The following is a 22,088-nucleotide window of genomic DNA, read 5'->3' on the forward strand; positions in this document are numbered from 1 at the left end:
GTAAACGTTCATTGCTTTTGTTATCGTCAGCTGTGTTTCATAGATATCCTGGGAGTTTGAGCTCAGAATCAAAAACTTTATCATAACCTCAAAAGACTTGTGGCATCTCTCCGGCCGACAAAAAAAGAAAAACAGTAGCCAGTTAATCCTTGATCTCTGTATATTATATATTTGCTGGATATCTGAAAAAGTCTGTCTGAAACATAAAATATTCAGATGCCGTGCATGAAGTTGCGCTTTCTAATATTGTGGAGGCTTGGCACGGCCCGTACCTTTGACATCTGTGCAGTCCACCTGAGCTACAGTCACTCCTCTTCTGGGCCCATGACAGTGAGACAGACCACTTACAGGCACAAAATAAGCACCTGGGGAAGCAAAATGAAAGTCTAATAAAAAACTACTTGGCTACTGGTTGACTTGAGTCGAATGTTTGGGCAACATCTAGTGTTAATAGTACAATAAATTCACTGAAGTCGACTCCTATAAGAGTCCTCTCTCCCCTGCAGACCCCAGACAGTTATACAGTAGCCTTGCTATGTTTTACGTCATTTGTTTTGAGATTTGTATCCTTATGTAAGCAGTTCCAGTCACATTTAATCTTGTTGCATGTGCGGTTTTAGTGGACTCAACTGTCGGCCGATCCGCTGTGACCACAGCCATTCACACTTTTAAAAGCCGTGAAGGGAAAGTATTCCAGACACACAATATCGACATCCAGCGTAAGGACACACACTGAGTTTTATTAAAATTCTCAACAATCTTTAGTCCGGCACAAACTGTGTCTTGCATAGGTTTCCATTAACCACTCCGTTTTCCTCCCACAGCCTCAAAACATTGGGTAATTGATGGCAGTGAATTACCTGCAAGTGTTGGTCTGCTGATGGACTGGCAGCCTGCCCAAGGTGCCCCCTGCCTCTCAGTGTATTGACGGTATAAACACAAGATAATAAATGAATGTAGTCTACTGTTGTACCTGATGTTTGGCAAACACTGAGAGAAATATGTCACAATCAGTGCAAAACACAACTCGTGTCCATATACCATATGAACCCATGAAAGTTTATAGTTTGGATCGACCATGGCTTATAAGGAGAAACCTGCCTCTTCTTTCTTTCTTTCTTGTCTTTTTTTTGCTGCTAACAAAACATAGACCAACGTATACTGGGCAGGTGGTTGTCATTTTAGTATGAGGGGTCTATGTAAAAAATATTTGTAACGTCAATGTTTCATATATTTTGTCACCTGTTTTTTGTGCCCAATTACTTTCATGAAAATGATTAGATAAATAAACAAATCAAATGAATCAGAGGTTATATTATTGTTATTCACGACTAATCACATCTTAATACTCCATACCCGAATGATTGAATTTTACGTGAATTTGTTCACATAATCTTGAATATCAGACTGGAAGTGCCTCAGTAATGGAACTATTTCCTGCATAACGTGCACAGAACAGCTGGTCGATGCTGAAGTTTATTTGAATTGAAATATTCTGTGCATCAGTCCCATACTACGGAACGTTTTCATGATAACATGCCATTGTATAATGTGATGTAATGTGTGATGAGTTGAAAAATGTTCCCCATTTATATGTCATTCAATCTGTTATTTGCTTCTCTCATTCACTCATTATAGCGTCTTGTGTTTTTGCATTAAAAAATGGACTGATTTTTGATATTTTACTGGTGTACGATACATGCTATCAAGCGAAATGATTCTTGAATCCGATTTACTTGACAGGATGGAAACATTTGCGTAATGAAAGTTCTATTTTAGTTAAATCACCATGGTGACAACGCAGCCCCCCAAATGAACCCATTCACTCCACAAATTCACAAAAAGCTCCATTTATTTAAAAAAGACATTAGAAAGGCCTGCCAAAATATATTACAGCTTAATATACAAATATATAAATTTACAATCAATAAATACAACAGGGTGTTTTCTTGCCATTTCTTTACGGTGGTGGGCCAGAGCATCACAACACGAAGGCTTTCAATTCGAGTTACACACTGAACACTGAAGTATCCATCTCACGCAGGAGTTCACGCGTTCATCAAGTGTTTGAGGAGAATTTTAGCAACTTAATTTCATTCACATGTAAAAGAAAAAGACTTTCACATCCCTGCCAGATTGAGACCAAGAACAATATATATATCTATATCATGGATGGAGGCAAATCGGTGCCTTTGTAAAGTGACACGTGACAAAATAACCACAATTCAATCAAAGAACAAGACTTCATAGATCAGATCTCATTACTCACACTTGAGAGACAATATATATATATATATATATATATATATAATACTGACCTGATTTAAAAAGGTATATACAAAGACCACAGTAGACAGTCATTAACTCTTTGGTCCTTGTTGATTGTTGGCTGTTAGTGGTTCCATTAAGATCATAGAACATGAAAAAGATCATCAAGGTGTGCATTTAAAAATAACTACAAAATGTGCCTCGATCCTGCCTGTCACTTTGTCAAATTATGTGTGAATAATAATCCAAAGATCACACGGACAGCTTAGCGTTCACCATGTCCTCCCTCTGACTACAATTGCAATAAAAAAGCTGCATGAAAAGCGCATCATCAGCAAAATGAGTCGAGCAGAGCAAGCGACACCAGAGTCCACTGGTCCGGCAGGTTGGGTGCTGTCCATCTTTGGCTGCTTGTGTGTGTGTGTGTGTGTGTTGGTGGACGTGCCGGACCATGGAAGTGCATCTTTAGGCATCGTTCCTCCCGAACTGAGAGCCCTCTGTCTTCAGCTTGTGCATTCTGGAAGGAGGAAATACATGTGTCACCACACCAGATCTAAAATCCTTGTGAATTTCATCCACTTACACTCTCTGCCGGCGACTGGCGTTGTCTTCCTTTGACTTGACAAACACCGTGTTCTCGCCTCCTCGGACCAGGGAAGCAAACTCCCCGTCCTGAGCTCTGAAGATCACCCTGAAACAGTCCGGGTCAAGTCTGAGCACACAGCCGTACACTCTGACACCAGCATCCTACATGGACCGAAGCTTACTTTGACTGAGTCTCGCCGGATTTGATGCGCAGTTTTCGGATGTGGAACTTGCTGCTGCCCCACCAGTCCGACCAGCTAATGTAGGCGTCCTTATCCCAGCGAAGCTTGACAATCATCAGCTCACCGATGTCAACGTCAGTGGTGACCAGGAAGGACAGAGTGGAGTTACCTTCCATCTTTGGCCTGTGGGTGGGGGGACAGAGGTCACTATCAGATATATATATCGCACACACACACACACACACACACACACACACACATATATATATATATATATATATGGTGATGCAATTGTTCACCAAACTTACAGGACAAAGGCCAGGTCTTCTTTTTCTGAGTGGGTTCCGTACAGAGATATTTTCATGGGTTGCTCAGTGAAGGTCAGGGGTTTACTGCTGAACAAATGCACCTTGACCTGGTAGTGGAAAACTGTAGAGGGAACACACACATAAATTACTTCCCAAAAACGTTTTTGGGAAAATCACGACCAGACATTGACAGTCTGTGGAAGGCAACACACAACGCATCTTGTCAGGTACAACGATACCATGGACTTGAGCCAAAGTAAAATTCTGAAATCATTTTTTCCACTGCTTGTCCTTCTCACACTGACGCACTCACACAAGTGTCTAGTTACTGTCTCACCCGGACTCACAGCAGCTTCTAAAATACCCGTGACCTCCTTTCCATGTCATGCCCCAGAATATTCCCAGCTTGTTCTGTACGTGCATTGATGTATAACGTGTGCATTCATTGTATGCACAAACGTTTGTGTGTGTGGGCCATACTTGAGTACCAAGTCTTGACAAGCCATCTTCTTGTGAGGACATTTCACTTAACTAATTTCAGCCGTCCTCAGAAGGTTTAGAGGATCAAAAGGTCAGTAAAAGTAGTTTATTTTCAGTTTAGAGTCCTAGTTAAGGTTAGCCATGTGTTTTGGTTGGTGAGAGGCTGGGGAGAGCATTGTGGCAACGATAGGTCCTCACAAAGATAGAGAAACAAAGACATACGTGTGTGCGTGCTCTTGCAAACTTGTATAGCTATGCTTGTAGGGACCAATTCTTGGAAAGACACCTCCTTGCAGGGTGTGATTGCCAGTACCCTCAAGGCTAAGCCTCGATATAAAGATGTTTTGGTCCAGGTTAAGGTTAGTCATTTGTTCAAAACATTTCAGTGATTCAAGAGCTTGGTGCTTGGTTTTCACTGAAAAGTACTGTAAGATCCCCAATGCATTTAAATGCAGTTTTATGTACCACGAATTCTCCAAGTGCATTGCGATATTAGCTGCGACAAGTCTATTGTAAGTTGCTCTTTAACTTGACAACAATTGCTTGATACTTTATGAAATGGAATGTATTGTGTGATCACTATCGAGAGCCTCTGTCATACACACACCGTGAGTATTCAGTTACTTGTGAAATGAATTGCTCCCTAACTCTGAAGTCCAGTTACCTTTGTAGGGCATCACATCGCGGGTCTTGAGGTACATGGAGGTAGCGTGGGCTGGGCGGACTTTGTTGATGTTGTATCCGATCTTGTTGCAGCGGTTTTTCCTGCAGCTGAGGCAGAGGCCCTTGTAGAAGGTCTCCTTGTTGCCACAGCGGTAAGACATGCTGGGCTGCTGAGTGTTCAGCAGAGAGTCGATGAACAGGTGGATGGAGCGCTCGTGGGAACATTTCACCAGCTGGTCCATATCTGCAACAGGAAACGCAAAAGGAATGATGTCAGCCGTCAGTCCCGGTCACTCAATTCCTAAACAGTCCAAATCCTCGTCCATAAAACATCCTAACTAAAGAGCAACAATGAAAGATTATTGTATGACATTGGAGACAACTAGACCACGGACTTCTGTAAAAAAAAAAAGTTCTATAATAGACAAGATCAGAGGATAGACAGGACACAAAGAACAAATAAAAGAAAATTCCTACGGGACACAAAAAAAGTCTTATATACTGTATTTCGCTTCACTCAGTTTCAAACCTGTCGCTGTCTTTCCACAACTTCAGATTTACATCCTGTTCATTTTCTCACCTCCATTCAGCTCCTTGCTATCAGCACTGTTTCACCCGCTCTAGTGCTCAGGTGGTGTCCGCTTCACTCACTCCACCCGAGCACAGGCTTTAGAATTTCCCTCCACTCTCTTCAGTCTTTCCCTAAATACAGCTCAGTATTCGGCAGTATTGCACCTTGGACTTACTCTGAAACCCCTTCATGCCTTCCAGCGCAAGTCCTCTCAAGGTGTTCTGGATGTCACAGCCCGGCTGAAAAGTGCCTCCATTTGGGTAAATGTCGATGTGTCCCACAGGTCGTTGGATCCCGATGCTGAAGTTCGGAGTCCCCCTGGTGTTGGTGTGCAAAACGTCCACAAACTGGGCATCATCTCTGGACAAGGTGCTCTGGTCTTCTGCGTTCTCAAAGCCCGGACCGGCTGGATCCAAGCCTGGAGGGATAAAACAAGGAGACTCTTTCTCTGACCCAATTGTATCGTGCGAAGCAGTGCGGAACCACCGAGGCTGGGAACAAAGTGAAGCAGAGGCTCTTAGTGGGCCTCAGATGACTATTCTTCTAAGCAGGTCAGATCTTTTTAAATCTGGATCAACTTCAAATGGGGGATTGGACCCACAGACGGGCGCAAACTAGCCACAGGCACGGATGTAGGAATGAACAGTTAGTGCAGAGCGATGAGCTCTCACTGGGTTGGTTCCACTTACAGGTGAGTGGAAGCAACAATCATTTCTGTCAGTTTACAACATGATTCCACTCCCCCTGTGTCACATTTGTGGCGTAAGAAGCCGGTGGCTTTTACGATCTTGTTCTCACCAGTGATCCTGCTGATTCGATTTTGTGTGAGCGCCCCGGCAATTCCAGCCACATGTGCTCCCAGGCTGTAGCCCAGCAGATGAATCGACTCCCAGCGCAGGTTCTGCTCTTTCTAGACGGGTGAAGGAGACGTTGGCGAGTCAGCAATTTAAACACATTCAACACATCTTCCTATTGTTGCTGCTCTTTTTCCCCAAGGCCTGTAATGATCGAGTGTTGTAAAACTCTTTATAGAGCGTTTCTAATTAGTAGCAGCAGCAAAACGCATCTGCTCAACACCACTGTGCTGTAAACTATTACATCAGAGGCTAAGAATTCACGGTCAACAAATGATCTATAGAGCTGATGCCACAACTGCAGTACAGTACGGAGTGAAGGCAAGCAGGACGCGGTACTTAGTGACGCTCTCATGCCGCTTTCAGATCAGCTTTTGGACTTTAAAGAAACATAAACTGAAGGTAAAGATAATGGAGTCTAAGACTGATGAAAAGGGGATTTATGACAGGGACTTGTGAAACAAATGTGAAGCACTGGTAGGTTTTACAGACGCACCTGTAGCCAGATGATGAACTTGGCGACGTCTCGGCCCACCAGCTGAGTGAAAGCGGCGGAGGTCGGGTAGTGCTTACTGGCGCGTGTCAGCCAGTCCACCACGATCACGTTGGCCTCGGGTTCCCTCCAGTAGAGAGCGGACACCAACTTGGGCACCCAGCTCTCAAACATGCCTGTCACCTAGAGCACAAGAGTCAGAGGTCAGCTGGTGTGATTTATTCTGAGGGATCCTGTGTCCTGCCCTTGGAGCACAGCCAAAATGGCTCAAATCCAGATTGGGTCACGCATACCATAAACCATGTCATTGGAAATGAAGGCGCATTTCAAGCACCTTAACAATAGTGTTGATTGTGATGTAGATCTGTACGGCACTAATGCATATAACAGGACTGGAGTTGTAGGGAATGAGATGCTCAGTAGCAGCAAAATACTCCACATACTCATGACATCATCCTCACACTCTGCTGAATATCTGGGAATTAAATACGGAGGAATTCGAACCTGCATTAGTTTATTCAAAGTCAGACAAACTTTTCACTTAGTTGCAAGTGTTCCTGCAGAGACCTAACACTAAAGGGCCTGCACCGTCCTGTTCTGCGGTCATCCTGCAACAAGTTCTCCTGGAATATCCTACATGTGTTTGGAAACCTGATGAACAAAGCTTTAATTGCTGTCGCTTTGTTCACATTTTTAGCTCCCTAGAACTTAGATAAAGCAAAAGAAAAACTCTTTGGTACAGGAGGAGCCTTCCAATAATTATTAATTGAAGTTTTACAAGCGCATTTATTTAACCTGTTAACCAGTTTAAGACGCATCAAACAAGTGTGTTTTCAGTTTCAGTTCTCACTCAGGTCACACAAATGTGAATAAGCAGGCTTCAGTTTGTGTGCACACACACCGTCCAAACGATAGAAGAGAAACACATTCGCTGCAGTATGTTTTAGTGAATGAACATGCGACTGACGCCAATGGCACCGCGCATGTGAAAGGTGCATGTTCAAAAGAAAAGCATGAGAAAAACGTACCGTCCAGCCATGGATGACAAGGAACGTGTGGTTCCCCGGTTTGAAGTCACACTGCTGGATGGTTTCGGGGTGTCCGGGCTCTATGTAGCACAGGTCATCATCGGGCGCCTCCGCGGTGCGCAGGGAGAACTTGGACTGGATGTCAGTGAGGTCATGGAGCCATTCGCCAGCGGTGGGAAGAGGAGTGGTGGTCTCTGTGCTGTTGGCTGTTCAACAGACACACTGTCTTAATATGCCAGGCCACCACATCAGTGACCCCTGCGGGACCCCAACAGCGCAGCGGGGTCCTGGTCATCGCCACGAAAGACCACTCAAATGACCTGCAACTGGAAGCCAGAGCAGGACTGTGTCGCCCCCTTTTGCTTCAAGCGCAATATGACCGCGAAAACGATATTTCATAATCATAAATGACATCTTGCTGGGGGTCGGGAGGGGGTTCTACTGCACACCAAATGTTTATTTATTTATTTTTTTTTTTTTTTTTACTCTCACGTGTGTATTTCCTACTGAAGGTTTAAACGGAGTTTAAGATTCTTAGCTCGAACTCGTTGAAAGAAATGTGTATCTCCAGTGTGGAAGAGGCGCAGACGCGTGGGGTCACTCTCGGTCAAAGCATCAGCACCAGTAGCACGGGAACATGAAGACTCACCGAACACCGTGGAGTTGAATTCAGGCTCAAACGTTGCAAGGACTTGCTCCAAACTTATCCACACAGCCACAAGGACGATGTATTTATTTCCCATATTTCAAAAAACAAAAACAAAAAAAAAAGTTATTTGAATGATAGCGTTGTTTGGAAAAGTATTCCTCCAGAAGGAGACTCTGCAAAAGTTTCCGCGCCACGCGGGTCAGGTGGACAGCGGAGGCTCTCACCAGTCGTTTCTCTGCCACTGATGCCGCTTCTGGTCATCTATATGTGCGGCTCATTTGCATGCGAGGTGCTGATTGGCTGAGCACTGAGGGCGGGGTCAAACCTGAGCCACATCTCTCGAACCCTGTCGTCATTCTGGATCAGGAGACCCAGCAGGACCAGTCAAGCGCTTGACCAGATCAGGCAGCCGCAGATTTATTTATTCTATTTTTATTATCTTAAAAGAAAGCAAGAACCCCAGAATGGCGTTTAATGAAATGTAAAATATGTTAATATATATATATATATAATAAGAAGAAGAGCAGTGACTTGTGTTTAATGTATTTAATGCTAATACCAAAAAACAACCACAATCTAGAATGCGTAAAATGTAGAGCAGCCCAGTTTCCGCCGTGCAACTCAAATCCGCTTTGCCGAGTTTGCAGATCAAGTGTGGGCATTTAGAACCCCAGCTTGCTAGTAAACAACCAGACAAAGCAATTTTGAGCAATGTAAACCTCATGCAGGTTGTATATAGTGACTTGTTGGCCTGGGTTTGGTCCCTAATGTTTCTTAGAATTGTTGCTATGTTGTTAGACTTCTTTCATCAATGCTGATAAGGCATTGCATTGCATGAGCAACCAATAACTTTTGTGCCAAATATTAAAGACACATAAAACAAATGGAATTAATGAAAGAATGATGAGACGGTAGACAAGTTCTTGACTAGGAGAGTGTTGTTCCTTTGACAATTCCTGCACAACAGCACCTCTCCATGTTGTAAAATGTCTCATGGAACGCGATAAAGAAGGTTATAAAAGTTTGGAAATTGTCCCGTTCTTGAGCTACTTCCATGTACGTCATGTATTGTGTCAAAGGAACGTCTAGGCCATCCTGCTGACCTCATGTTCTTCACGGTACATTATACTGGATCTGGTTTGGGCGCCGCATGTGTTTCGCCATGCTCTGCTGTCATTGGATGACGATCATCTCAGCAAGTGAAAGCTCACATTTTTTCCCACATCGTGGCGACCTCAATGCAAACAAGATGTTTGGGGAATGCAGATAGTTTATGGTAGCAGTTTGAGTGTGACACTACAAGCTCCTGCCTTCAAATCACAGACAGATGTTTTACGTTGTCTTTCAGCACCTGCTCGGGGGCGTCAAGGTACGACACCGCAGATGAGTTTGCAAAATGTATTTAGTGATGGTGTGTGACTGGTTTCATGCAGAATGGGTCTCATGGCTGGTGTCGATTAACACGGACACTGGGTCAGGAAAGGTCAGGCATCTGCCACCAGGCCAGAGACAAGCCAACACTCATCCTCTAAACAAGTACTTTTTGGTGTTTGCAAAACTCCAGCATAGTCAGTCCATCAACGATAGGCTGCGTACAGGATGTGCTCTGGGTCCTTCTCCTCACTTGTGCTGGCAGTCATTCATCTTGTTTTACAGTACAAAGATAAAAGAGGACTTCACTTTCGGCCATAAAACAGATTTACTCACCAATCAGCGTGCACGTTTTCTGCAGCTAAACTTAGAACTGGCTCCTCTGATCTTTGTGTGTACAAGCCCGGTGATTAGGGGGAGCACACCCATCCGTCAGCCTGTGACCACATCGCCACTCTCCTCTCTGCTGACTCTAGAAACGCAGCACACAGAGACACGCGACTAACTTTCATGAAATGTTCAGTGCCAGTCGAGAAAGCTGAAGCACGTCTTGTCAAAGCTGTGACTCAAAAGATTTATACAAAGGTAGATAAGATAAGGACGACTGTTTATGAGCCATTTCAGAGAATCCAGCGGAGGTTCAGCCGATGGACATCTTTAAATCAAGACACTGTTAGAAGACGCTGGACATGAAGCAAGTCTTTGAAACATGAGACGTGAAATCGGCCTAATTTTTGTGCCTCTTGAGCGCCCTCTGTGGGGATCTGCAGTAGGAAAAGCACAAGTTACCAGTTAGTTTGGGAGCATGGTGGTTCATTATTTCAAATCGGAACATTCAGACATAAGACAGTGAACGTCTCAAAATATAATTATAATGGTGTAATGCTTCTAAAGCCTCTGGCTGATGACACAATTCTGCAGAACCATATGGTAAAGTATAGGTGGATGTCGCTGATGTTTTCCGCCTTATTTTGGACAAGAAAGCAGCACTGTTTCACCAATTCTCCATCTGTTGTAATAATAAAAAGCTTCCTTGTTGTTTGGAGCAGATTAGGCTCGCAAGGCAGCGCAGGTAGACCGCTGCACCCATTTTCCTCTTCTAGCAAGAATAAACTGCTGACACACCTCACATTTTTTTTACTTGGAGAAATGAAGGCACAACTACAAAGAGAGAAAAATTCCCTCCATTTTTCATCTTGCTCTTTCATCTGCATCAAAACCTGCAGGCGGAACATTTGTTTCACATTTGTCTTCGGAGGCTTCTGGCGGTGCAGCTCCAGTCACTTGTCCACTTTCATCCAGCTGTTTCCAGATGAACCGGGCTGAGCTGAAGCGGCTCCAAACATTTAAAACATGTGATAAACATCGGGTTGTTTTCTCGCTGGTAAAAGCAGAGCTGGCAGGTGAGTCGCAGTCATCCCTCCAACAAACACTGACGCAGAAAAGGGGATCCGAAAATCAAATACAAACATCTTAATGCGTCCGTCTCTCAAAGCTTAATTTATGCCTCCACTCTGATGACTCACCAGTAGGCAAATTCTGGGAAAAGCGGAAAGGAAGGATTTGGTTTCATGGGGCGGTGAAGTGTAAATACTACTAGCTTGCAACTTTGCAGAGGCCCGAGTGTTTCACAGTGAGAGAGAGTTACGGCCGGGTGGTGCATCTGGTTTCTCCTCTGTCTGCAGTGTTTTACTCTCACTGCAGTTTTCCATCTCTACATCTGTTAATGGAGCCACGGATGCCAGGTTTGAAGAGTGATGAGTCAGCTGCTTCTTTCTTCTCAGGATTGACCTACACAAAATTTTAACTCGTGATGGGGGCTGTCCTCTGGAGCTTAAACTTCGGTGGTACAACAACCAGGCTTGAGACCATGGGGACAGACACAGCTAGATGAATGGAACTGTGATAGATGGGTAGCAAAAGTTGGTACCTACCTAAACCTAGACGTAACTAGACAGGCGATGGGACAGCGCATACCTCCACCAAAACACTCGCTTCCATCCACAACAGGTTTTTTTTCCCCAACAATATTGCACAACGCAGATTTTATCTACATTATTTGTGTTCATGACATCCACAGTGAAAGCTTCATTGACATACAGTGGTCCTCTCTGGAAATGTGCTGTTCACAAACAATCAGAGCTCTAACACATCACGCATTCTGTGTTGGGTTGAGGCAATAAACCCTATCAAGCTAAGCTTTTTATTTTTTTATTGACTTCACCAACTAACCTTCCAAAGGAAAGCCTGGCCAGCACAGTAGCAAGAAGATCACTAAAAGCAACTGTGACCTGAACATCATACAATATGTTTCCAATTATTTTATGTCATGAATCCAGGGCATGTAAATCGCAAACAACCAGGATTTGAGAAATATTATTGGATGATAATGGTGAGCTACAGCAGCTGAGGAGGGCCACTAAACCTAAGAGGGGACAGTCTGCAACCTGCCATGAAACTGTAGCATATGAAAGATGTGAACCAAGAAAGTCACAACAGCTGTATGTGGGGTTGAGGAACTTCAGTTCAACTTCAACTTCATCAATTCAGTCTTATTTCAATGACCTTATAAGGTCTAGAGTCCAACATAGGTCAGTGATCCAGATATTTCTGATAAAAGGGTCGAAGCAGCCTGACACATCTAATGTATATATAATATGGAAGCGTCTCTTTTTTATTTTTTGGCAAAAATAAAGGGTCAAAATGGATGTCACATACTGCGTGCTTGCACAGCATCAGTCCTTTCTGACTTGAGATCTCACCCTGATCAACATTTGGACTCAGCTACAAAGTTTCTTCATTGATCTCACATTGTTTGTGTTTTTCGGTCTCTGTTTTGGTCTCATGGTTTAGATCCTACAGCCGACAAAACACTCAAGTGAAGATCCAGCCGCGCTCTCTCACACAGCCCTGCACGGTTTGCTATCTATTATCTTCAGGTTACAGACTTAAACTTTAATTAGCCATGACAAGACCGTTCATCCCCTTTTCTCCAGCAGAGAAAAGAAGGCAGGAACGTTTGCTGGTGCGGAAATGAAAGAAGAATGGAACAAAAAGGTCCATAGATTGGTGCTTAATGAGTCTGTAAAGACATGCCAGAGCCACGGAGGAGGTGTAAGAGGAGGTGTGTGTGTGTGTGTGTGTGTGTGTGTGTGTGTGTGTGTGTGTGTGTGTGTGTGTGTGTGTGTGTGTGTGTGTGTGTGTGTAATATCTTACTCCTCCATTCAACTGCGACATGAAGAACAGTTTAATGAGACAACTAAGTGATGTGTGAGTGAGTGTAAGTAAGTGAATTTCAAGTGTCTCTTCCAAACAAGTGGGCCATCATGTGTCGAACAAGACATGCTGTGGTATGGTGTGGACCCACGATATACTGAAGGCTGGTTCTTGACATGTGTTAGCATAAAGTCCCTCACTTGTGTAGAGTTGAGGGCACGATTGCATTACGTCAAGTGACCTCATTCTGTGTCGATTAGCGAGATCAGACTCAGTTTTGCCTCAGTCAGAGTCAGTGACGTCATCTAAGGGTCAAGTGGAAATGGCTCTGCCAGAGTGAAGGGAGCGAGTGTGTGTGTGAGAGAGCTCATGCAAAAATCCATTTATGTCTCAATATTTATGGCTTTACTCTCCATAAGAGTCAAAGTTGAAGAGTTATGTACGTGCTCTGTGATTCACACAAGAGGCTCTGAACATGCAGGTGATAAATCCTTGATCTGAGCTCGGGTCGAGTAAAGGAGCCCAGACTGTAAACTTCCGAGGAACACTGAAGCCGGGGCGCGTCAAGTGGGATCTTGTTCACTAGCAATGGTGAAAAAGAGTGAAGCCAAAGGCAAAGGTCTCGGTGGATGTTATGACCCTCACCTGTGGCCATGCTAAAATACAACTCCATATTCTAAATGTTAAAAACTCAACAGCAGAAATAGAAATAAATAGATAAACTATTCCAGAACTTGGTTATTGTCTCTGTGTGAAGTCAAGTTTTTGAAGGAGACCAGTTGTAACTCTATATTTTATGCTTTATCTTCAGTTTTAAGCCACTTGTCACATTCTTGCTTTTTATATCCTGTGTAAAAATGTTGCTGCTTACTCCAAGTGTCTAGACTCCTTAGAGTCCAGATTAGTGCTCTGAAAAGGATTCACTCTGCACACAATCTCGGTAGTCAAGAGTCCAAGTGGAACTCTAAAGGCCCACACACTTGACAATGAGGAACATGTGATAAAACACTTTAGAGGAAAACAAAATGTGAGGCTCCTCAGATCTCACCTCCCTGCCGGTAGAACTGTTTCTCCATCGGGGCTCCAGAGACCTCGGCCATCGTGGAGGCACGAAGACGGGCCTCAGAGGTGTCCAGCTGTGTGACATAATGTGAATTCCAGCATGTTTGTGGAGGAGCGGGCTCACCACCAGCTGCTCCAGCCAACACCATCCTGAGAATACAGACACGAGCAAGTCAGATGAGGAGACACCAAGCTACGGGCATGTGATGTAAGCAGCAAAAGCAGCCGAGCACATCTGAGAAAACAGTCATTCAGCAAAAGAAAGGCACCTCAGTCGCTCACAGTGTGAGTGCGTCTGGTGTCTTACACATCTTCTCTCAGTTCATTGACAGTAGTTTGTCAGTGGCCGTGGCTTTATTGACACAAGGATCCCAGTTAAGAAGAGGCCACTTGAATGAAGCAACATAGTCTCCTTATAATTTCTGATCGCCGTTATTGTCGGTTGGGAGTTCAAGCCTTTTGTCGACACAAGAACTAGCTGCAAAGAGTGAAAGTAGGAATGAATGAATTCACAGTTTGTTTAGTCTGGAACCTCTCAAGCGCGCTCCTTGGGCACAGTCAACCAGTTTTCATTTGTGGGCGTAAGATACCCCCTAGTGGACAAAAATGACACCTACAGTATAATAAAAATGAAATATTGATGAAATATTCTTCTGCTTGAGTTTTCTCCAGATATTTTCTATAGCTAAATCTACACCTAACTATACCATATAGATGACATTCATGTTTAGTAATGTTAGATTGGTGCATGTTGAGGTCTTTCACCGTGATGCGTCGTACAACTTTACCGGAAACGGACGTACCCTTTTCACGAGCTTCTCCTTCAAGCATTTGATTGGTCAGCTCCACAAGCAACATACAGCAACAGTAACACAGAGAGAAAGTGATTCAACAGGAACATTAAAATGCTGAGGCGCAAAAGACGCGCCCAAGAAAGGCGCAGATTAAAAGCATTCAAAATATTCACCAAATACGAACGAGTTTTGGCAAATGTTCAAGTATGGACAGTAGATGGTAATGTGATCGGCTATAGTGTTTTGTTAGACTATAGTATAACAACCTTTGAACTGTGATAACTCATGGAGAACAGGTCAAACAGAACTAAAAAAAATGAAAACATTCACAACAAGCTAAGTCTCAACCGACAGAACCATTAATAGATAACATTTTCATTTATTAACACTCCATGTTCACACAAAACAACTAGAGCTATTACTGTCAAGTGAGATATTCCAAAGGTTTTTCCTCATATGAAACATGACTAGGCGTGAATCATCATTGACTAAGCACCAAAAACTCATACATGACAAGGCCGGGTGTGAGTGAGTGATTGCAGGTCCATCAAGCCACAGTCACTTTCATGTAGTAACTAATGTTTCTACTCCTTGGAGGGGGCAGGTCACAGTGACAGGAGTGAGGCCAACATCTCACAGGCACACAGACACACAAACAAAAAAAGCAAAGTCATCCGTAACAAAAAAGTATATTTAAAATGATTAATGACAATGTGGTAGAGTTCGGTTATCTCCATCCTCTCATAAAAGAAAAAAGTAAAAAATCAAGTCCATAAAAGTTCTTCTGTACTTCCTATCAAAACAGTCCTGGCTTCAGCGAGCAGATTAGTAACGTCGGCCGAAGGCTCCACTCTGCATCCCACCTCCCTGCATGAGCTGGTTCTGTCTGTTCATCGTTCCAGACAAAGATTGAGACGATCCGCTGTTCATGTAGTTTCCTCGGCCGCTGAAAGAACAAAATGGGCGGATGAGTGTGACTGTTGTGACACAGAAAGCTTAGGCTGAGACCCGCAAACCAGCTCACCTCGTCATCCCTCCTCGACTGACGTGACTCTGTCCAGGGATTCCACCATCTCTACCTGGAAGTCAGTGGCAGATCATCAGACATAACATAGTCATGGCCAGGATGAGACCATCAGAGTAACACTTACTCTGCCAGGTTCTGTCTCCATCCATCTTCCTATCCCAGTCTCTACCTCCTTCCCTAGCATGAAATAAATCATTGATCATTGAACATATGGGCTGGGACAAAATACTCAAGTACTTTGACAATGTTGCCGCGCCAAATACTAGACTTTAAGGTGTTGGCTCAAAAAAAAAAAAAAAGAATAAGCATAAGACTATTTTTATTTCATTCATTTTGTTCAATGACTTTCCTCTGTGGCATTTATAAACTGAAATGTTCAGAGCTTAAGAACATGTGTCTCGTCTCCCCAACATTGCGTATATGAGAGAACTATTGGGTTGGATTAGACGATCTAATCCACCCCACATATGCCCTGTTCTGTCACGAATATTAATGAGCAGCTATGTGTATGTATGGTTGTACACACCGTGGGTTCATGCGCTTCTCAAAACCTCCACCCCAGGAATCTCTGCCGTGTCTGTCGGATCGGTCTGAGAAATGCTGGAATAAGAGGTGAGATTGAGACAGACATTCAAGGTCATCGTCGAGGCTTCATTTCAAACCAGCCTCAAACAGAGCCAACAGTAAAAGTTCCTTACTGAACTATCTCGGCCTCCATCCCGCCGGTCCATCATCATGTCATCTTGGAATCGACCCCGATCCCGATGGTCGAAGTCCTGATAGCGGTCTTGTCGACTGAAGTCTGAGCGACCATATCGGTCATCCATATTCATGCGCTTGTCAGGCCAGTCATCTTTCCTGTGGAGAAAATAAACGGAATTACTCAGAGCAAAAATGTGGAACAACCTATTAGGACAGTGAAAAAGCCAGAAGAAACAAGGTGTGTCAGGCAGCTCCGAGCAACAGACCTAATGTAATCTGCAGCCTGAGAGTGGAACAGGCTTCTAATTCATAAATGCATCAAATCTAAAGTGACACAGCCCATAATCCCCATCTCTACTTTTTTCCAGCCACACATTAACAAAGTTGCAGGATTCTCATCCATTCACTGAGGGAATCTGGTGTGACAACATATTGCAAACGAATAAATGCACATGAGGGTAACACATTGTGTTAGACACACAATATGGGGGGATGCTCTTTCATACTTGCTTTTTTAGTACGAGGAATACATTAAGAGGCAACAGGTGGTTCATCACAATCGCCTGGACCTGAATCTGCCATTACCTGCCGTCCATGTCATAAGGTCTCTTTAAGGAGCGTCCCTGTTCAAAGCGCAGCTGTTCCTGTTGACGTCGCAGCTCTTCCCGCTCTCTCATGATCCGCTCTTGTTCACGTCGCCTCTCGTACTCGATGCGCATTCTTTCCCGCTCCAAAAACTGGCGCTCCATACGGTCTGCGTCGAGCCGCTGCTTCTCCAGCTGTCCACAAAAAAAACAATCATGAATATGCTGGGTTTTTTTTTTAAAGAAATGCAACTGCACTTTGCAACAGCACTTTTTGGCGACTGTAATCATAAGGATTGTAATTGTTAACTCATCAGGTCGTGATCTTCCTTATATTTAATAATTAAAACTATAATATTAAAACTAAGGGAGCTAGCAGGCTAGATTCACATTATAGATTGACAGTGAATATTGAAAAAGCATTGCAGACACAAATTTAAAATGTATGGATGAACTGAGGCTCCATGTATCTTTAATGCGGGAACATTCACAATTACTCACAACAAACAGGACAGGAAGAGAGCATCCATACCTCCAGCCAGTTTCTCTTCTTTAGGAGGTGGTTGCGCTCCTCTCGCTCCCGGAAGATACGAATACGATCACGTTCTCGGTCTGGTCGGTGGTCACGGTCGCTATAGGAAGCATCATCAGCCACATCACCACAACTGTTGAGTTGCACTGACGGAGCAATGGAAGTCAGACTCTTACGTGTATCTACGTCTCTCCACCTCTCTGATTTCCCTCTCTCTCTGTCTCTGCCTCTCTCTTTCCCGTTGTTCCTTGATCTGGTCAAATGTCAGGATCTCCTTATTGTCCTTACTGGATGACCGACGATCACGACTCTTGGAGCTCTGAAGTTGGAGAATCAAGTTCAGACGCTCTTTATAATAGACACTAATGTTCCATAGAACTTCTTTCCTCTGAGACATCATCTACTTACTCGCTCTTTGCTTTTGGCTTTGACACTAATGACTGGCTCTCCTTTAGACTTGTCCATGACCACAGTCCGCTCATTTCCGCCTAGAGAAACAAAACAAAAAATGTAACTTATGTTATGTATATGATAAACAGAATACGGACACCAGCAAACATTTGGATTCACCTTACCTTTGCCATCAGCCGCCTCGCCTTCAGCTGGCTCCTTTCCATCTGCCCTATAGAAAACAGAGAGGTGTTAGCAAAATGATAACAGTATTTAAGGAGTTCAGGAGAGTAAGACTGTCCCTGTTTTGGGGCAAAGAATGACACGTGCATGTCAGGAGGTGATTTTTTTTTTTTTTACTCCAAAAACTTTTTGTAGGAGAAAAACAAACCTGTGCTTTCACTACTTTCCGACACAGAATATTTAAGGACTTACTTTGAATCAGCTGCATTTTTGAGGTCACTGCCAGACTTTGTATCGGCAGCCTTTTTCCCAGACGGCTCGTTTTTGGCCTAAATGTCAAACATAAAAAGGAAATGTTCACTCACTAAATGGATAAAGGAAAAAATATTCAAAAACGTGGATTTTCACTGTACAACTCCCATGACATGGGAAAAAAACGCACTTACTCGTTCTACAGAAATCATCTTGCCATGTAGTTCGGTCCTGTGAAGATCGCTGATACACTTGGTGGCTGCTTCCGTGGAGGACATGGTGACAAAGCCATAACAGCGGGCGCCGGGGCTCTTGGCGTTAGTCACCACCTTGGCACCAACAACCTGCACCATGGAAGCAAAGGGAGGAATATATTATCAATTATCAAGTCACCGGTATCATTTCTAAGCAGCTGACGGTGCTCACCTTGCCATACTTGCTGAATAAAGTCTTCAGATCAGTCGCTCTTGTCGTGGAGGACAGCCCGCTGACCCAGAGATTCCTGCCACTGCTTGCCGTAGAAGTACCCTCAGTCGCTGAAACCAGAAGTCATGGATTAGCGTGTTCTTTTCAGTGTAATGTAAAACCCAGACTCACCCTTTCCGTCTTTGGATTCAGCTTTGCCTTCCTCCTCAGAGCTAGAATAGAAGAGAGAAGAGGTAATCTTACATATGTTTCCAGCAGTCGGCGACTGTCGGCGCTTTCAGGAACTCAAGTGCGGTAGCTTAAGTGAATGAATGTAATTACGCCAAATGACTTCCATTACCTAAGAGAGCAGGTAAGGTGAGTGTAAGGGATGAGAACCGAAAGAGATGACCGCAATGTTTTACCTCGGAAAGAGGATCCAATTTTATAGCACAAAGGAGCCAATACAACAGAGATAACCATTTTGGTTGCAAGTAGACAGAAAGCAACAAACCTCTTTTTCTGATCATCGCCCTCTACAGAGGACTCTTTCTCCGCTGATTCCGGAGCAGCCTTGTCTTCCATCTTCTCGTCCTCCTCCCCAATCTTAGAACCCATTTCTGAATCAACCGTTACACCCCCGTCTCCCTGTTCGCTTACACTAACAGCCTCCGAGCATTTCTCTTCAGTGTCTAATGTCTCTTCTGGGGTTTTCTCCGTTTCCCCAACTTCTTTGTTGTCAGACTCCATAACATCTTGGTCGCTTGGTACAATCCCTGGTGCAGTGGTGGCTTGGTCTTCTGGGTCCGTCTCAGGGTTCAGGTGAGGATCTTCTTTAAGCGGCTCAGATAAACAAGACCCAGCTACTTTGACATTTTCTACGGATTTAACAGGAATAGAATGGCACAGAGTTTAATCACTTCGGAAACACAGCAATGGTAAAGGAGGTACTGGATGCCTGGATTACGAACGTCATCACCACTGGCGTGTGCTTTTAGATCAAGTCTACTCATCAAGGAGGACCACAATAAGAGACTGGAATAGGACCCAAAGGCTGGAGTTCACTCGACAACTAAAGGGACAGGGCGGATCCGTTTTCAGGTGATAAAACACTTCAGTCTCTTCACCTGGTCCAAAGCAGACAGAGTTCATTGCTGAAGATATACATAATCAGCAGGGCAGCAGAGGAGGCTTTGGTAATCCACTTCTTCCTTCTTCCAATGTCCATTGGCTCAATGAAAACTTTGCTCCAAGTCCAGAGGTTCCACATCCAGGCATCTGCCATTGTCTCTAAAAAGTCCATTCCCAGAAGGCTTCTTTCTTGATCTTCAAGAGACGACCTAAAAACACTGTAGCGGCTTCAACCTCCCAACCCACATTCAATTGCTGCCCAAGTGTATCAAAATGGTAACCGTGGTTATTGAATTGCTTCAACAAAAGCAGTGGTAAGAGAGACCACATTTTTTTTTTTCAAAGAAAACTGGTCATCCAAATTTCAACACAAAGCCAGCAATTGCCTTTGAGCTTCCAGTCTCTCTACCGTTCAGTTTAGGTGGTTGCAATTAGAAATGACGGCTCAATTAAATACTTAAACCTGATAACAAATGTTCCACAGTACCTGTGTCACCTTGGTCGTCAGGATCCTGAAGCGGAGCCTGGAAAAAAAAACAGCTCATGAGTGAAAGGCCTAATTTCAGTCCGCCGCAAATTTAGAACTCTTGAACCTACCACGTCGGTAGACGATAATGTCATATCTTCATCCTTGTCCACTTCAGATTCATTTACCTGTACAAACAAACAACATTCCTCAATCAAGACGATTTTAAAAACCAAACTACGCAGCCAAACTTCACCTTTGAATCTCCGGCGTTATCCTCTGGCTCACAGAAGTCCAGCTGACCATCCATCATAGCCTCTTCCTCTTCATTGCCATCAGCGAAGGGTGCACCGTCGTTCTCCGTCTCATCCAGAACATTCATGTCGAGGATATCCATTTCATGCATGTTGTCATTTTGTTCCTGAATAAACTAAGAAAATAATATACGCCTTCAATATTGCAACAATTATTATAAACAGCAGCATGTGACATTTTACAACAAACTCACATGTCCATCACGCGAATCCTCCTCAAGAGCGGTGTCTTCTTGTTCCTCATTTTCTTGCATTGCATCTGAGGCAAAGACAGTTAGTATGAATTAGTCTCATCCTTTCAAGCTATAAGACATTTGATACAATGGCAAGATGAATAAAAAATAATGAAAAGTATATGACCAAAACACAAGAAATTGTTGTGGTAGGCTTTTGGTCCGCATTTTGTGACTGTTCAGTGGCATTTCAAATTGACTAATTTGGTGAAAGACCACAAGGCCATTGGAGAACTTACATTTTCCACCCATCAGAGTTCATTTCTAAATCTGTGTGTCTGTGTAGGCATGAAATGTTAGTTAAACGAAAGGTGTGAATTAGGATGATGCCATCAGCATAAAGTAACACATTATGTTAACAGCATCATGAGTAGACAATGTCGAATGAATGTTTCTGTCTTTCTAAACCACTCAAAAATCGTGTATGACAAAATATAACCATGCTCAAATGACGAGCGATAACTTCTCAAAGGCGAAGGCGAAAGATGGTGATGGACGATAACGCTATGTACTAATGAAGAAACACCGCATTTCCGATTGTTCTTTTAGTGTTGGTTTAATGTAGGTGTCAGTCATTTTGCGCTCATGAAGAAACGCCATATTGTCGGGAACGATTAGAAATGTTATTGCGCCTATACTAGATGATTTACCTCTGGTTGCACGCTTGGATGAAGCTTTCTTCGGAGGAGCCTCCAAGTTAATAACGATTTCATCAGGATTCCCACCTTCCTCATCGATTGCCTGAAACGTTTAACAGCAATAAACGATCACAAACGTGTGGCAATGTGCAATGATTTCATAGCTAAACGTTTCCGCTAATAGTTTGTTAGCATTGTTTCCAGAATCACAGCAGAATACGACAGTTTGAAAGCGTAAATAATACTCCGGCTCAGGAACAGATCCATGACAAATATCGTCAGTGAAAACTTGTAAACGGTGCAGAAATGTGCCGTTTCTGACCTTTTTCAGCCGCTGGGCTAGCACGCTCTTAACGCCAGTGGTGTCCAAGTTTCGTTTTTTCAATTCGGCCTTTAGGTCAATGACCCGAAGTTCCGATAACTTCTTAACCTCTGCACCCTCTGGCAACTCCGTCTCGCCTGATGGGTCCGCCATCGTTTTGTATAAAACTACTGTACGGTAATATATGTATTAAGAATGCAACCACACCAACCAACGTTACTAGCTTGCACAAAACATAGTAAAATGGCCGACACTCAGTCTCAGCGGGTGATGGCTAAGCGCATGCGCAGTGCTCGCATGGTGCGGCGAGTACGTAGTGCAATTTTCGTCATTAATGAAAAACACATCAAAGATGAATGTTGGGATTAAAACTACTAGGTAACGG

At 43.7% G+C, this 22,088-nt stretch overlaps 2 protein-coding genes across 3 annotated transcripts; both read right to left on the bottom strand.

Moving 5' to 3' along the window:
- Positions 1-1,834: 1,834 nt before the first annotated feature.
- On the bottom strand, positions 1,835-8,309 carry lpl (lipoprotein lipase). The gene is made up of 10 exons (XM_053887074.1): positions 8,082-8,309; positions 7,433-7,638; positions 6,408-6,587; positions 5,856-5,967; positions 5,233-5,475; positions 4,488-4,730; positions 3,344-3,464; positions 3,036-3,218; positions 2,852-2,959; positions 1,835-2,785 (listed from the first exon to the last, which is right to left on the bottom strand). The coding sequence occupies exons 1-10, from the start codon at positions 8,173-8,175 to the stop codon at positions 2,734-2,736; spliced, it is 1,542 nt and encodes a 513-aa protein (XP_053743049.1). The 5' UTR covers positions 8,176-8,309; the 3' UTR covers positions 1,835-2,733.
- A 6,578-nt stretch (positions 8,310-14,887) lies between these two features.
- Positions 14,888-21,957, bottom strand: safb (scaffold attachment factor B). 2 transcript variants are annotated; one of them, XM_053848705.1, is made up of 21 exons: positions 21,704-21,957; positions 21,394-21,484; positions 20,705-20,769; positions 20,453-20,626; positions 20,328-20,384; positions 20,218-20,254; positions 19,114-19,477; positions 18,792-18,832; positions 18,621-18,730; positions 18,389-18,538; positions 18,195-18,271; positions 17,945-17,991; positions 17,778-17,857; positions 17,546-17,688; positions 17,370-17,469; positions 16,839-17,032; positions 16,250-16,409; positions 16,078-16,151; positions 15,676-15,728; positions 15,549-15,603; positions 14,888-15,470 (listed from the first exon to the last, which is right to left on the bottom strand). In XM_053848705.1, exons 1-21 carry the CDS (start codon positions 21,854-21,856, stop codon positions 15,350-15,352), a joined length of 2,346 nt encoding a protein of 781 aa, XP_053704680.1. In that variant the 5' UTR covers positions 21,857-21,957; the 3' UTR covers positions 14,888-15,349. The 2 variants fall into 2 exon arrangements, 1 of the variants encoding a protein (XP_053704680.1); XR_008412920.1 differs by having other exon boundaries at positions 15,416-15,470; positions 15,676-15,723.
- Positions 21,958-22,088: the final 131 nt, after the last annotated feature.

This window comes from Synchiropus splendidus, chromosome 1 (assembly GCF_027744825.2).
Source record: "Synchiropus splendidus isolate RoL2022-P1 chromosome 1, RoL_Sspl_1.0, whole genome shotgun sequence".
NCBI classification, from domain to species: Eukaryota; Metazoa; Chordata; class Actinopteri; order Syngnathiformes; family Callionymidae; genus Synchiropus; species Synchiropus splendidus.